We start from the raw sequence: 17,935 nt of genomic DNA on the forward strand, positions 1-17,935 counted from the left end.
TTAATGCATCCTCTTTGGCGGCGGAGAAACCATGACACAAAATGGGCTGATGGCACAATACGGCTGTGTGCATTGTCCTATTTGCCAAGTTCAAGGGCCTATAAAAAAGACTGATACTGTAAAAAAAGTGTTCAAAATTTGGCTTTCGTTAGGGCAGTACATCTTATTTCAAGTACTTAGGTCTGCTTTAACGCATCCTCTTTAGTGGCCAAAAAACCACACCATGAAATGGGCTGATGGCTCAATACGGCTGTGAGCATTGGCCTATTTGCCAAGTTCAAGGGCCTATAAAAAAAGACTGATACTGTAAAAGAGTGTTAAAAATGTGGCTTTCCTTAGGGTAGTACCTCTAATATCAACATCTAATGTCCAATTTAACGCATCCTCTGTGGCGGCGGAGAAACCACACCATGAAATGGGCTGATGGCACAATACGGCCGTGTGCGTAGTCCTATTTGCCAAGTTCAAGGGTCTATAAAAAAAGACTGATACTGTAAAAGAGTGTTCAAAATTTGTCTTTTCTTTAGGATAGTCCCTCTAATATCAAGGCCTAATGTCCAATCTAGCGCATCCTCTGTGGCGGCGGAGAAACCATGACACGAAATGGCATGACGGCACAATTCGGCGGTGTGCATTGGCCTATTTGGCAAGTTCAAGGGTCTATAAAAAAGACTGATACTATAAAAAAAGTGTTCAAAATGTGTCTTTCTTTAGGGTAGTAATATCCAATATCAAGGCCTAATGTCTAATCTAGCGCATCTGGTGCAAAATGTGTCTCAGTGTGCATTAGCCTATATGCTAAGTTTAATGGTTTCTCCTACGCACACGAAAGTCTGTAGATTTTTTATTTTTGCAAAGGTCTTTTTAGAGGCTCTGTAATACAATACTTAGAATATCATGAGAATAAACCGTGTCGTGTTTGACGATCACTAAAGAATCGCTAAAAAGCTACCACGAAAACAAACTCGTAATTTTCCCTTTTAGAAAACGAAATAGGTTTTATATACTTTGCTTCGAATTCCATGCTTTTCCAAAAACTGCGTTGGAACCCTTTGTCTCTTAAAATGACAGGACTGACCATATTTAAAACACAAAAAACTTTAATGTTTAAATCCTTTTACATGGAATAATCAAATCCATCATCAAATGCACCAGTAGAAAAGAAAATCAGAAGACAATAAATGAAATAACAGAGAATAGCAGGGCAGCGGTCACTAAAACAGCTGATTCTGTGTGTGTGTGTGTGTGTGTGTGTGGCATTACAAACATGTGATCCATAAGCAGTGTTCATGTTTTAACAGCCGTGTCTCTGGACCTGTAGATGACGCCTCTGCTCTTCAGCTCTCTCACCACACCTGAGATGGGACAAAATCAGCCTCATGTGAGCCATTTAAAAGTGATATTCTTTACATGCTAACGTTTTTGATTGAAAATACACGCTGTCATGAGAGAGCCAAATCGAGATCAAAATCAGACACTGACCTGGAGGTAACCGTCCCGTTACCGTCACGGCATAGACACCCGGCTTGAAGTTACCTGAGAAAACACATGGACATTATTGGACTGAAGTGAATCTGATTCGGGATGAATAACAACAGATGCTAATAGCCGAACTGAACTCATAATTGGTGTACATTCATATTGAACAATCAACTGACTTGAGCTGAATAATGACTATAATAACTATTATCCTGTATAAACTTTTGTCTGTCTCATAATGGATGAACTTTGCAACATTCACATTTTCCTGTTTATTACTGTGAAATACGACGATTTTATATCGTGATCGATCTTGAAGACGTCCATGATCTACTTTTCAAGCGAATCATAGAGATTGCAATATTTTATGTCCTTGTAATAGCTTTTATTTGGACAGCATTAGTTTATGGTCTCCGTTTAACAGTTGCGTCTAATATGTTACTGGATGGAACTGTTAAAGGTGCAGTATGTAACATTTTTCAGTAAAATATTCAAAGGCCAGTGTTATATATTTTGTTCAGTTGAGTACTTACCAGTGTTAATTTTGACAGCAAATTTTGATTTAGTTTTAGTCGTAGTCTTTTGACTAAAATGCCATTTAGTTTTAGTCATATTATAGTCACCTGAATTGTTTTTAGTTTTAGTCTAGTTTTAGTCGACTAAATCTACAGTAGATTAGTTTAGTTAAATTGTAATACATAAAGCATTTAAGCATTACATAACCGACTGTCACTTGAACTGACATTTTGACATCATTTTGTTTTTGACATTAAAAATACACGAAAGAGCTCAATTCACTTTTTTGTTTGTTTTTAAAAACATCTATTTTATAGCATTTTTTTAAAACATTTCTGTTTTAGTTAGTATATCATGTTAAGCTAAAGCTTCAAATAAGTTTGTTTATTCATTTTTTTAATTTCAGTTAACATTTATCTAATTTCAAGTAACAAAGATTTTTTTAAATGGTTTTAGTGAACTATTATAACCCTGATACGTTATTGAATATGTGTCAAATACTGGTCTTTCCTCCTGACTATGAATTAAATGGGAATGAAATTAAATACAGTTTATTGTGTAAGCAAGAACGAATATATAATGCGTGACTTAATTATAAACCAGCTGGAAATACACCGGGACTCTTATTTTGAAATGTCGCCTTAATATTGCAGTTTCAGGAGCTAGGACAGGCCTAGTAACGTCATTCCATCATCAACACACTCAGATGTGTGTAATATGATCAACAGAGCTGCGTTACCTCACACTCATGAGCGGAGGAGAGGAAGTGGCGCCGGCGACTGTGGCTTCATAATAAAAGTCCCGCTGCTCGCGAGGCGTGTGTTGTGTTCATCTTATTAATGCTGCGTTCACACCAAACGCGAACAGAGCATCAGGAGCGAGTGATTTCAATGTTAAGTCAATGGAAAGGCGCGTTGACGCACGTCTGGAGGTCCTGGGCACGATATCGCCTCATTCGTGCGTCCAGTTCACGCAAATTGAGCGTCTTGCGCGATACAAGTGGTGCTTTTTGTGCATTCACGCGTTTGAAGCGAATTTGCGTCTGACGCCCGAGTTGAAAAATTTGAACTTTGGCGTCAATTCGCGCCGCGTTAACCAATCAGGAGCTGCTTGCTGCGGTCACGTGGTACAGTGACGTGATGAGAAACCCTGCATAATTAAAAAATACTACTATTGTGTCACAATTTGTAGTTTTACGATTTTTTCAGGTGAGAATGTAGTTGTTTAAAGCTCAAATCTGTGGTTTATTTATAAAGAGAGTGCCTATTTGAACATGTGATCTGGTGTTTTTGGAGTTGTGAGCTCCAGTGGATGCGAGAGCAGCCTTTCCTCGGCCAGTCCTTCAGACGTCTGCCGCTGGCTCTGATGTCTCTGTGGTGGTTAAACATGAGATATTATAATTCCTCTTGTGTGGATCTAACGGCCGATCTTTGGTGTCATGAATCTATAATTTGTTGTCTGCCAAATCGTTTTGACTGAGGGCAAAGAGAAGTTTCATAACTTTAAGGATATTTACAGTGAAGATACTGTAGGAGTTGCCTGGACCACATTTGTGTGGCTATTAATGTTTAATATACATTTTTAATGAACATGAAAAGAGGCAGAGTGGTGTTTTATGACATTTCTCCTGGAGCGCCTTGAATGCGCGTCTATTTCGCTTCAAACGCTCGATTTATACACATGTCCAATTCGCTGTGGATTCAAAATACGCGCGAATGGATTCAAAATGTTCAAGCGTCTAACTAGACGCGATTTTCGGCCGATAAAAGGCTGCTGCGTTCGCCGATATTTTTTTCAAGAGATTAAGTTAAGTGCACCTAAGCATTAAATGACTAGGTTGTAAATAGTTTTAAGAGTATAAAAGTTTTAAGTGTAGTACAGTCAGTGTGCACTTTATTATGCTGCTTGCTTGTTGATACTGTGCGCAATAGTGTAATTATTTTATTTATGCTTAAATATTTATTTTCAGAATTTAGTTTCACCACTGAAATCTTTTTTTCTTGTTCTACCTCGCCTGTTTTTACTATTTGTTAAATATTGTTTTTTTTTAGTTCAATAAATGTTCCTTTTTTAATTTTTAAATTGTTATCATCATGATCATTGTATCATTTTTATGTTGTAAATTGAGGGAGCAAAAGCAGTATCGGCTCCAAATATCGGCTCAAGAAAATCGGCAGCTCGTATCGCTCATCGGCTAAGGCTGATGAAAAAAAATCGGTATCGGCACTAAAAAATCCATATCGGTCGATCCCTAGTGTGAACGCAGCATAACAATCGCTCCAGCGGTTCCTCAGCTCCACAACACTCGCTATGCTTCAGACTACAGTAACGTTAATAATCACACCCATCAACATGATTTCTGCCCGAGTCCAATCCCGATTCTTTCCCACCGGCTGTGAGCTGAAGACCACATGTCCCAAGATTGCCATCAAACTACGCCTTTGTTTTGAACAGGCGACCTTTAGCGGACGGAAAAATTACATGCACCTTTAAAAAAAGAATGTAAACTGTATATGAAAAAGTATTATAGCATTTGCTTTTATATTACGAGTATTATATATTCAGTTCCCCGCTGAAGGTTACCTTGCCTTTATTTGAAAAAACATGATTCCTAGTGTGCAAAAACTTACTAGGTGTCCAGTTGGCTGCACTTTCTTTTTATTAATATTTTTTCAAACAATAGGTTGTGCAAATCCATTATCCAGACTGGAACTATGGACTTTTCTCGATAGTACATCTCAAGATCGTGGATTGTAATTGTTTGTTATAGGATCGTGATATGAAATTTTGTGAAGCTCGCCCACCCCTACTGTGAAACAAACTGATTCTGTAGTGTATGTAATGAAGTGAAGGTAAGCACAGGTAAACTGCACTGAAATCCTCACCGATTCGCTGCCATTTTGCCACCCAACTGTCCTCTGGGCTCATCATGGCAATGACACTGTAATAAAGAAGACATCACACATAAGTGGTCAAATGACATCCAACAAGTGTGTCAGTGATCTTTCAAAGAATAATTCATCTCTAACACACCCATAGCCTTCCAGACCCGTGTGATTCTCTTAAGCGGTGTCGATTATTTCATGGTGCTTTTAAAAGTGTGAATCAACACATATTCTATTTATTTATGGTCCTTGGGAGAAAGCAGGAGAGCCATACGGGTTTAGACCAACATGAGGGAGAGTAAACGACTATTTAAAGGGATATTTCACGCAAAAATGAAAGTCCTGTCATTATTTACTCACCCTCAAGTTGTTCCAAACCCGTATGAATTTCTTTTCCCCCACTATGGTGGTCAAGGGCTGCCGAGATCTGCTTGGTTACGAACATTAATCCAAATATCTTCCTTTGTGTTCAGCAGAACAAAGAAACTCATACAGGTTTGGAACAACTTGAGGGTGAGTAAATGATGATCATTTAAATTTTTTGAGTGAACTATCCCTTTATAACTAGGGCTGTCACGATTTCTCGAATAAATTCAAGAACTCGATTTTATAACCGGTTAACCGAAAGTCGATTAACCGGCAAAATGCCGGAAGTGGCGCATCTCACAGACGAGAATCCATGAACCGCATTATTAGACCGGTTTCTAAGGCTGCACGATGTATTAAAACTTAAAAATCATAACATCATAAAAATCATAACATCATAAAAATCATAACATCATAAAAATCATAACATAGCGCTACTGTGAATTCACAAAGGCTGCAATTCAATTATATAAATATATGCCCTGCTTGCTTAATATAAATAAGCACTTTAATTATTATTTTTACATTATAATTGTATTATTTTAAAATTAATTATTATATAATTTATATTATTATTTTGGATGTTACCTATCGGAAGCTAGTGATTACAGTTTATAAAATTATAAATATGGATATTTTTCTTACAAAACACATGGCTTCACTTCAGAAGGCCTTTATTAACCCCTGGAGCCGTATGGAGCACTGTTATAATGGATGGATACACTGTCATGATGATATGATGTTTTATGTTTTACTGTTTTATGATGATAGATGCACTTTTATGATGGATAGATGCACTTTTATGATGGATAGATGCACTTTTATGATGGATAGATGCACTTTTATGATGATAGATGCACTTTTATGATGGATAGATGCACTTTTATGATGATAGATGCACTTTTATGATGGATAGATGCACTTTTATGATGAATAGATACACTTTTATGATGAATAGATACACTTTTATGATGAATAGATACACTTTTATGATGAATAGATGCACTTTTATGATGAATAGATGCACTTTTATGATGATAGATGCACTTTTATGATGGATAGATGCACTTTTATGATGATAGATGCACTTTTATGATGGATGGATGCACTTTTATGATGAATAGATGCACTTTTATGATGGATAGATGCACTTTTATGATGGATAGATGCACTTTTATGATGGATAGATGCACTTTTATGATGGATAGATGCACTTTTATGATGAATAGATACACTTTTATGATGGATAGATGCACTTTTATGATGGATAGATGCACTTTTAAGATGATAGATGCACTTTTATGATGGATAGATGCACTTTTATAATGGATAGATGCACTTTTATGATGGATAGATGCACTTTTATGATGATAGATGCACTTTTATGATGGATAGATGCACTTTTATGATGGATAGATGCACTTTTATGATGGATAGATGCACTTTTATGATGGATAGATGCACTTTTATGATGAATAGATACACTTTTATGATGAATAGATACACTTTTATGATGATAGATGCACTTTTATGATGGATAGATGCACTTTTATGATGGATAGATGCACTTTTATGATGGATAGATGCACTTTTATGATGAATAGATACACTTTTATGATGGATAGATGCAATTTTATGATGGATAGATGCACTTTTAAGATGATAGATGCACTTTTATGATGGATAGATGCACTTTTATGATGATAGATGCACTTTTATGATGGATGGATGCACTTTTATGATGAATAGATACACTTTTATGATGGATGGATGCACTTTTATGATGGATGGATGCACGTTTATGATGGATAGATGCACTTTTATAATGTTGTTATATAAAACCATATGATTACTTGCTTTTGAACCAGAAATATTGCCTTATTGCTATTATATGTGTATTTTAAGTTATTGTAAAGGCTATTGTTTGCCTTTACAATAAGCCTTTACTGTTTGTTATTACCACACAAAAATATCCAATTACTCATCAAAATAATCGACTGGTTACTCGATAAAATAATCATTAGTGACAGCCCTATATAAACATCATACCGTACCCATCGAAAGAAGAGCTTGTGCATTCATAAACCATCTCCCGATTGCCCTTCATCTGCAGGTATGATTCACAGTTATCACATCCATCATACTCGAACTGATCAATAGTCTGAAATCAGAAAAGATGAGATGTTAATAAAACATATTTCTCTTAGTTCGCCACAGTCACAGGTTACTACTAGGAGTAATTGTGATGCTACCAATGACTATCAATCTAACAAGTTATTATCGTTACTATTGCTACTAACTTTTAAAGTTACCTATATATGACTGTATATATCTATATCTAACAGCATAAATGTACATTTTATGACTGTAAGAGGCAGAATAATGTTTATATAAACAAAATTGTACCATGGTCCGCACATGGAAAAATACTATAGTATATTATAGTAAAATTACTGTGTTTTTGAACCATACTATATTAGATACTACAGTAAATCGTAGTATATCATAGTATTTACTACACTTAATTTATACTAAGCATACTGTAGTATTAACTATAGTAAATACTGAGGTATACTACAATTACTGTAGTATCTTTACTATAGTATGGTTCCAAAACACAATATACTATAGTATTTGTTCATGTTTTGAACATGGCAAGCCCGTTTAGTTAATGATATTGCTCTATACTTATCTTCTCTATGTAAACATGTAAATATGTCAATGATACAAGCATCTGTTCTCATTAATGTCTCATTTACCTTGACAAGAGAGCACAAAAGACACGCTCTCAAATGGCGCAGATCTTTCGGGACAGTCTCCAGGGACATTCCTGTGCTTTAATGCGATATATTTTAAATTAAACCAAATAATCTCAATAGATGCAGATGTTTTGTTGTTAGCGTTCGCTAGCCACAACCGCACATTCATTCGGCGACGCGTAATGACGTCACTGATATGCGCCGCGCCACCGTGACAAGAAATATTTGTTATTTTTATTTTTTTACTGTTATAAATAACGTGGGATGTTGTTGTTATATATACTATGTTGTATGTTTTATTTTATTTTATTATAATTCTTGTTGTTTTAATTATGAATCTGTAGTCTGTGACCAGTGCGCTGCTACGTTCCAATAAGAACACAAAATAAGAGTTTCGGAATGGATATAAAGCGCAGAATCGTTGGTATGGAAATGATAGAATGAATAGAAACACAAATTATTTCATAATACTTATTTAATTGGTTTCAAAACCACACAATAGCCACTAGAGGTCGCCGTTAGCCCACGTCTTTGAGGTCGCGCGAGCCTCTTCTTATGCGGTTTAAATGTGTTCTATGTGAACGCGCATAACGGTTCCAGTAACGGTTCTGGGAGGAGACGGTAAATATATACAAAGACACGATTAATTAATCAGTTTTCATTATCAAAGTTTATCGATTTGGATGGTATACTAGCCTACATGTGTTGTTGTGTAATGACAACTTCTATATTGAATATTTTTGTAACACTTTACAGTTCTCATTAGTAATCATCCGTTAACAACGAGCAATACATTTGTATTTATTATTAATCTTCCTAAACATTAATACCAATACAACTGTTACTTCATGTTAACTCTGGTCCATTAAATAATAGACTATTAATATGTATATTGCTTTAAAACTATTCTTCCGTGTTAGTTCATGTTAATTACAGGCCTAGTTAACTACAGTTTAATATTTCTAATGATCTATTAAATCTAAGATCTATCTATTATGAACTAATGATGTAATATGTGACCAAGGACCACAAAACCAGTCATAAGGGTATTTTTTTTTAAATTAAGATGTATATATAATCTAAAAGCTGATTAAAAAAGCTTTCCATTGATGTGTGGTTTGTTAGGATTGGACAATATTTGAAAATCTGGAATATAAGGGGGACAAAAAATCTAAATATTGAGAAAATCGGCTTTAAAGGTGTCCGAATGAAGTCCTTAGCACTGCATACTACTAATAATAATACATTTTTGATATATTTACGGTATGACATTTATAAAATATCTTCACGGAACATGATCTTTACTAAATATCCGAATGATTTTTGGCATATAAGAAAAATTGATAGTTTCCGTGTGACTTATGACTGTTTTTGTGACATATATAGTGATGTTTATGTAGTTTCCATCATCTGCAGGTCGTGAAACGAGAGATTGTTTGATTTGAATATGGATATGGACTTTGAAAAGTCTCTTCTCAATGTCCACATAAACTACAATAACTTTCCGGCTAAGTTATGGCGTTTGACAAACGATCCCCAGAACAAGTCGGTCTTCTGGAGCCCAGATGGAGAAAGCTTGGTTGTGGACCAGCACCGTTTCGAGGACGAACTGCTGTCACCGGTCAAACAAGAGGCTAAGCTCTTCAAGACCACCAACTTCACCAGCTTCATCCGCCAGCTCAACCTGTACGGCTTCCGGAAGCTTAACGACGGGCTGCCCAAAGACAGACAACACAACCTGCACCACTTCCACAACCCCTACTTCAAACAGGGCCGGCCAGAACTTCTGGTCCATCTGAAGAGGCTGACCATCAGTAACAAGGCCAAGATCCAGGCTGGAGAGGAGGTGACCTGCCGACCCCCGAGTCGAGTCCATCAGCCGTCTCAGAACAGCACAGGTACAGGTACTCACACACACACACACACACACACACACACACACACACACACACACACACACCCGAGTCGAGTCCATCAGCCGCCTCAGAACAGCACAGGTACAGGTACTCACACACACACACACACACCCGAGTCGAGTCCATCAGCCGTCTCAGAACAGCACAGGTACAGGTACTCACACACACACACACACACACACACACACACACCCGAGTCGAGTCCATCAGCCGTCTCAGAACAGCACAGGTACAGGTACTCACACACACACACACACACACACACACACACACCCGAGTCGAGTCCATCAGCCGTCTCAGAACAGCACAGATACAGGTACTCACACACACACACACACACACACACACACACACACACACACACACACACACACACCCGAGTCGAGTCCATCAGCCGTCTCAGAACAGCACAGGTACAGGTACTCACACACACACACACACCCGAGTCGAGTCCATCAGCCGTCTCAGAACAGCACAGGTACAGGTACTCACACACACACACACACACACACACACACACACACACACACCCACACACACCCGAGTCGAGTCCATCAGCCGTCTCAGAACAGCACAGGTACAGGTACTCACACACACACACACACACACACACACACACACACGAGTCGAGTCCATCAGCCGTCTCAGAACAGCACAGGTACAGGTACTCACACACACACACACACACACACACACACACACACCCGAGTTGAGTCCATCAGCCGTCTCAGAACAGCACAGGTACAGGTACTCACACACACACACACACACACCCGAGTCGAGTCCATCAGCCGTCTCAGAGCGGTACAGGTACTCACACACACACACACACCCGAGTCGAGTCCATCAGCCGTCTCTGAACAGCACAGGTACAGGTACTCACACACACACACACACACACACACACACACCCGAGTCGAGTCCATCAGCCGTCTCAGAACAGCACAGGTACAGGTACTCACACACACACACACCCGAGTCGAGTCCATCAGCCGAGGTACAGGTACTCACACACACACACACACACACACACCCGAGTCGAGTCCATCAGCCGTCTCAGAACAGCACAGGTACAGGTACTCACACACACACACACCCGAGTCGAGTCAATCGGCCGTCTCAGAGCGGTACAGGTACTCACACACACACACACACACACCCGAGTCGAGTCCATCAGCCGTCTCAGAACAGCACAGGTACAGGTGCTCACACACACACCCACACACACCCGAGTCGAGTCCATCAGCCGTCTCAGAACAGCACAGGTACAGGTGCTCACACACACACACACACACACACACCCGAGTCGAGTCCATCAGCCGTCTCAGAACAGCACAGGTACAGGTGCTCACACACACACACACACACACACACACACACACCCGAGTCGAGTCCATCAGCCGTCTCAGAACAGCACAGGTACAGGTGCTCACACACACACACACACACACACACACACACACACCCGAGTCGAGTCCATCAGCCGTCTCAGAACAGCACAGGTACAGGTGCTCACACACACACACACACACACACACACACCCGAGTCGAGTCCATCAGCCGTCTCAGAACAGCACAGGTACAGGTGCTCACACACACACACACACACACACACACACACCCGAGTCGAGTCCATCAGCCGTCTCAGAACAGCACAGGTACAGGTGCTCACACACACACACACACACACACACACACCCGAGTCGAGTCCATCAGCCGTCTCAGAACAGCACAGGTACAGGTGCTCACACACACACACACACACACACACCCGAGTCGAGTACATCAGCCGTCTCAGAACAGCACAGGTACAGGTGCTCACACACACACACACACACACACACCCGAGTCGAGTACATCAGCCGTCTCAGAACAGCACAGGTACAGGTGCTCACACACACACACACACACACCCGAGTCGAGTCCATCAGCCGTCTCAGAACAGCACAGGTACAGGTGCTCACACACACACACACACAAGTCGAGTCCATCAGCCGTCTCAGAACAGCACAGGTACAGGTGCTCACACACACACACACACACACACACACGCCTGCACCACTTCCACAACCCCTACTTCAAATAGGGCCGGTTAGACCTAAACTGCATTTCGTTGCCTTGTACCTGTACTTGTGTAATGACAATAAAGTTGAATCGAATCGAATCGAATCTAATGCATAATATAAAATTGCACCACTAGACTATCCGAACTCAGTCTTAAAGGGATAGTTCACCCAAAGTCATCATTTACTCACCCTCATGTTATTCCAAACCTGCATGAGTTTCTGTCTTCTGCTGAACACAAAAGATGATATTTTAAAGAATGTGGGTAACCAGCACCCATTGACTTCCCATATAAGGGAAAAAAATCCTATGGAAATCAATGGGTGCCGTCACTGCAGAGCCACTCTGGATGTAATGGGCGGAGCTTGACCTCATGCACCTCATGGGTGGAGCTATGTTTAGTGATGGGGTTATATCAAGCGTGCCGCACACGTCCTGAAAAGTGATCGCTCGATCGCTTTCGAGTAAAAGTAAGAACAGGTTTAATGTAATTTAGAAATAAATGATATTCTAAACGAAACGTAGTGAAAAGTACAATATTATGCTTTGGAATGTAGTGAAGTAAAAATTGTCCAAAGAAAAACACTCTGATAAAGTACAGACTCTTGAAATATGTATTTAAAGGTGCAGTGTGGAGTATTTATGAGGATCTATTGACAGAAATGCCATATAATATACATAACTATGTGGTGTATAAAGATCTAACATAATGAACTGTCAGGATTGACAGCTTCTCGGAGCGAAGTTGTCACCAATGGATTTTTTTTCCGGGATTTTCAGGAGGAGATTGGAGCTTTAAATTTCCATAACTGTATATTTCACACCAGCATAATGAGTTGTTATTATGTTTCACTTTTCTCCAATAGAAGATAGTGAAAGGGCGTCCATCTTTTTTACAGTCTATGGGTTATATGGGTGGGGTTAGGGTGTGGTTAGACTGTCTAGCTCCACCCATTACGTCCAGTGAGGGTGGGCTGGACGTCAAGCTCCACCCATTGTCTCTGCAACCTATTAAAAAACAAGGTGGGATGGGTCAGGTGAAATTCAATAGCTTTTTAATCTTTGAATGTTCTATAAGCTACTCAAATGGTTCTTCATACTCATTCCTTAGGTTCTGCACACCAATATCAGCACACATCCCATCAGCAGAAGGGGTTTGACCGAAGCCTGATCCCTCCTCCTTCCTGGATCTTCCCTCGCAGCGATGCGCCCCCTTTCTACTCTAACATCCAGCCATATCCGTACAGATTTCAGCCCGGTCCCGCCACCATGTTCCCACAGGAGGCTAGATTTATCCCTCATCACCTGCCCTATCCTCCTGCATTTTACCCACCAGGTACAGACTTTACCCTACCCTAGATTTACTACATTTGCACAAAAAAAATTATCAATTCATGTTAAATCAGTGTTTTCTGCAGGAAAAACATTTTTCAATCAGTGAGAGCGAACAGAGCCTTGGCTTCAGTAACATTTGTCTTCTAAGGGTGCTTTCACATCTCTGGTTCGGTTCATTTGGTCCGAACCAAGGGCAAATAATTATACATTGTAGCATTTTTCAGCTTTTTTGGTTCCTGTTCACACCACACTGATTGCTTTGGTCCGAACCAGTTGAACGAACCAAAATGCAGTCACATGATGACATCCACATCACTCATTGGCCATGGCGTATTCCCTGAACTGGGACTGTGCGGGCTGGTTTTGTCCCTGACCATAATCTATTATAGGGATGAAACGGTATCGAAATTTAACATCACGATTATAGTGACCCAAATTTTCACAGTTATCAATATTATCACGGTTTTGTTCAAATGAGATGAAAGTGTTCAAAAAGAACAGATGCACACACTGAAAACATTTCAACAAGTTTTATATTTGAAAATCAACAAACAACAAATAAATCAATCAGCTCTATGCACTTTTTTTAAGATAGATTCTATAGACCCCTTCACGGGTGACGTCACGGGAAAATTCGCAGTTCGCAGGGGTCAGAAAGTTAATTCCGTCCCATTGAAGTGTGTGTCAACCAGTTAATTTCTCGTCAAGAAAAAATGCCTACTTGTTGCGTCGTGAACTGCGAAAATCGTACCAGTTGTGGAGTCAAATTTTTCAGGATTCCTGCAGGATCTCATCCATTTAAAAAAAATAGACGACTTCTGTGGCTGCAAGCTATTAAACGGGCAGATTGGGACAATGCTACGATCAAAGAGGCTCGTGTTGCTAAGTATGCCTGTTCAAACCATGTTATGTTTCTTAATGACATGCACGAGTATTTTTTTAATGTATTTTTGTGCAATTATAAATACTTACCCTGCCATGCAGGTGCAATTTGCAGTATGGATGTAGCATTCCCTCTTGTTGATCACAACCCAGGCTTGATACATAGAGGTGTTTTTCCCTTGGCGCTGGCTCGGTAAAACCTCCGCTTTTAAAACACAAAAATCATCGCCTATGTCGCTATATAAAACCGTCTGGACATGCCCACAGACTACGTAATTATAAGCGTCTAGGGATTTGTAGGCTCTTAGTTTTTCGCGCGTGTAAACACTCGGCTTGTCCACCAGATAGCAGTATATCGCGGGCCAGTTAATATCTGGCCACTTGCTAATGTTGTCAACCCATTCTGTTAGGAGCTCGGGATCAGGCAGACAATCGCCATTAGCTAAAACAAGTTTTCCATAGTATTGTTCCCGGTCCTGTGGCGTCAAAGACTGTGCATAGTTTGACACAATATGCCGGTCTATTAGCCCCGTCATTTTTTCTGACCCCATGCTGCGCGCGCATCCAACGATATTTACAAACATTGAAGGGGTCTATTCGGTGGGATTTCCTTCCTTATAATGGCCGTCGTCAATAGCAACGCAAAGCTCATAAATAATAATAATTTGGTGTAAATATGATCTCTAATATTATCTCTGTAAATATATTCTCAAGCAATATTCTCATCAGTGTTCAGCTATGACGCATTTAAATCTAGCATATTTTGTGTAAGTGCCCAAACAGTATCCTAGTGAAATAATGCATCCATATTTTCATATGATTTGACAGTTTATTAGATTAAATATCAAAAAAGTCATTTTCTTCAAATGCTATAGAAGTTAGAAACGTGTATACCAATGTTGTATGTAACTTTAGAGGCGGTCCCTAAATTTGCGAATCTCGAACGTCAAGCCGACTTTATGCCGGTCATATCAGATGCACTGTGGCTCTGCTGTGTTTGTTTGAAACAATTTTCGCTGCTGAAATAGAACAAAAACAGTCGATCACTGTATGATGAATGAATCTTGTGCGTACATCGCACGTTCATCTCTGCTTGAGAGCGGCTCTGAACAAAACTCTGGCTAATCTGAACGCCTCTGATTGTTAGACATTGCATTCATAAACTCAATAGAAACACGTGTGGTTGGTTATAATGCGCAACGCAATTATAACAGATGGCTTTTGAGAAGACTATAATAAGTTCAACCGCTAAAGTGGCTAGTGTGAGTGACTGTGTTAACGTTACACGCCACAGCCGAAATACACAGGCAAATGGCGAGCCCTGATTATTATTATCCCTTAAATGTCACTCTAGTCTTGTCTGAACTTGTTCGTCCGTCTTTGGCTAAAGCTTCACGTTATTATTTCCCAGACGTAGTTTTGGTGAGGTCAAAGTCCACTTGCCTTGGGTTCGCAGATTTGACGTGTTTCCCCGTATTCCAGCGACTCTCTTCTTGCATGTTCTGCAGACAGGGTGACCATCTTCCATTAAGTTTCCCTCAGGACTTTTGTAAAAGCCAAAATATTTACCGCCAGTTTTAAAATCGTGATAATCACACGCGGTTTTAATGACAATTAAATTTTAAGCGATATTACTAACCGTTAGTACATTTTATAGTGGTTTATCGTGAAACCTTTAATCGTTTCATCCCTAATCCGTTACATTGTTTGTATACACTACAATATGCAAACAATACATTTCTATAATGAAGCGCGGATGCGGCTTGAAAACAACGTTCTAATGCCCTGCAAACGGCACCACTTCAAGCGAAGATCGCGTTGTTCTTGTGAGTTTTCGAAAGTTGGGACCTAATATTAGCCTGGATGCCATCCGAACTTAGCCCCGCCCACAACATTTTTACTCGGGCAGTTCGGTCTGGACATGATCGGTAGAGAAGTAATTATGCCCGAACAGAAACTGTTCGGACCAATGAAATTGTCAGGGCGGGCTTTAGACGATGATGGACAGATGATAAACAGTAACGTAATCACCCACGTCATCAAATGCGCTTGGGTTGAATTTGTTCTAATCCTAAACGGAGAACTTGTTCGTATATGAGTTCACCTTCACTATTTCTCTCAGAAATGATGATCGTGTTGGTAAGTACTCTGTGTATCCTTTTTTTTACAACACCGGCAAAGATCGTTTACACTCATCTTTTTCTTCTAACGTTAGGCTTCTTATTCCAGCGTGCGTGCAGACAGGGTTGCCAAGTTTTTAAAAAACTTAAAAAACCCGCCCAATTGCTAACGTTCCTCAAAACTAGCCAATAGCTTTCCAGGGGGGGTTCTCTGGGAAAAAAAGGCATTTGGGGGGTAAAATATGTGTTATTTTGGCAGGGCTGGCAGCTAAAAATCGCATTCCTGGGTTTGTATATCCCATAATTGGGGTCGCTTCAACCCGCGGACATAGCAACACAGTGCAGTTGAGTTCTGTTGACATTTGACAACTAACGTTATGCGTCGCTCCGTTGCTCTGATTGGTTGTGGGTCTATCCAATTGAGGTCTTTCCTGGTTCGGTTGAAACACGCCCCATAATCACAGCCCAACGGAGCAGCATCAGACTCATATTCTGACTAGAATTGAGTATGACAACGTCAGGCTAACCTAATATGGTCATCAGACCAAATTTCTATGAGGCTCCGCCCCTCCTCACTACTCCAAGTTTGTCCGCGAGCTGCCATGCAAAAGTGCAAACTGTCAACAAACACTTCCTCATCCCATTATACACAGCACAGCTGACTACGGCAGCTGGTTTCGTCCAAAAATGAGCAGTACTTTTGCAGTTGGGTCTGTTCGAGGTCGGATCCCGTTCTCCCGCTCCAGAGTTTGTCTGAAAGCGTCCCGAGACCATCTCTTCAAGGAGCTCTCGTACACTTGTTTGGTCCACTTTTAGTGCGATTGCATCTTTCACACCTGACCAAACCAACCGCACCAAAGGGGAAAACCAACTCTAGTACAATTCAACCCAACTAAATGAGACAGGTGTGAAAGCACCCTAAGAAAACCCCAGCGATCTCACATGTGTCTTGAGTTTCAGAATAGTGTCTCAAATGTGCTCAGATTTGCCAACGTCTGCAATCAAACGCCATATTACAGTTTTTCTCAGTCGCTTTGGTACATTTCTCGAATCATCCTCGACATTTACAAAATAGTAAGTGCATTTCTCAAAACAATTCGTACAAATAGCAAAACACCATGGATGACCTGCAAAAGCCAGTCTCTTGCTCAAAATCCTTAGTTCATCTCTCAAAAGTAAATATTTGTGTCAATGAACATGTCAGTGCCATCAGAATGACAAGTCCTTGTGTCATTGTGAATGAATAAGAATAAGTCATATTGTCAATATAACTGTGTACACTGGAGGGATGTTCTGATGTAAATATGGCTAAAGTTTTGATGACAATTATTGTAAATTGTAGGTTACACCTCAGTGTATGTGGGAGTTTGATTGCAAGAGACTGGACAAGATTCACATTTACACTTTTACAGTTTGTACTGTAATTTGTTGACAGACCATGTCATTGCGATACAGAAAGGAAAAGACAGCACTGCATAGCACAACGAAAAAACCCCCCAGAAAAACAAAAGTAGAAATGTGAACGTCTCATGGAAATGTATAGAAATATGCTTGACATTTTATGACAACTTGTTCTTCCATTTTGCATGTAAAGACTTCTGCTATGAACTAAT

At 40.0% G+C, this 17,935-nt stretch overlaps 2 protein-coding genes across 2 annotated transcripts in view; one reads left to right on the forward strand and one right to left on the reverse strand.

The window, feature by feature from the left end:
• Window positions 1-1,085: 1,085 nt before the first annotated feature.
• Window positions 1,086-8,203, reverse strand: supt4h1 (SPT4 homolog, DSIF elongation factor subunit). The gene is made up of 5 exons (XM_079815423.1): window positions 8,006-8,203; window positions 7,301-7,407; window positions 4,881-4,936; window positions 1,483-1,536; window positions 1,086-1,355 (listed from the first exon to the last, which is right to left on the reverse strand). Exons 1-5 carry the CDS (start codon window positions 8,072-8,074, stop codon window positions 1,288-1,290), a joined length of 354 nt encoding a protein of 117 aa, XP_079671549.1. The 5' UTR covers window positions 8,075-8,203; the 3' UTR covers window positions 1,086-1,287.
• Window positions 8,204-9,458: 1,255 nt separating this feature from the next.
• Window positions 9,459-17,935, forward strand: part of hsf5 (heat shock transcription factor family member 5) — a gene marked incomplete at both ends in the record, with an annotated part of 24,387 nt that continues 15,910 nt past the window's right edge. The window contains 2 exons of the mRNA XM_079814237.1: window positions 9,459-9,903; window positions 13,097-13,321. Coding sequence (XP_079670363.1) covers window positions 9,459-9,903; window positions 13,097-13,321 — 670 coding nt within the window. The remainder of the gene's footprint in view (window positions 9,904-13,096; window positions 13,322-17,935) is intronic.

The sequence above is a fragment of the Gobio gobio genome (genome assembly GCF_949357685.1).
Source record: "Gobio gobio genome assembly, chromosome: 4".
NCBI lineage: Eukaryota > Metazoa > Chordata > Actinopteri > Cypriniformes > Gobionidae > Gobio > Gobio gobio.

Coding starts and splice junctions, on each gene's coding strand:
- supt4h1 (XM_079815423.1), bottom strand. CDS start 8,074: ATGTCCCTGGAGACTGTCCCGAAAGATCTGCGCCATTTGAGAGCGTGT. Junction 4,937..7,300: donor ACAAGCTCTTCTTTCGATGG/GTACGGTATGAT, acceptor TCTTTATTACAG/TGTCATTGCCATGATGAGCC. Junction 1,537..4,880: donor GGCAAAATGGCAGCGAATCG/GTGAGGATTTCA, acceptor GTGTTTTCTCAG/GTAACTTCAAGCCGGGTGTC.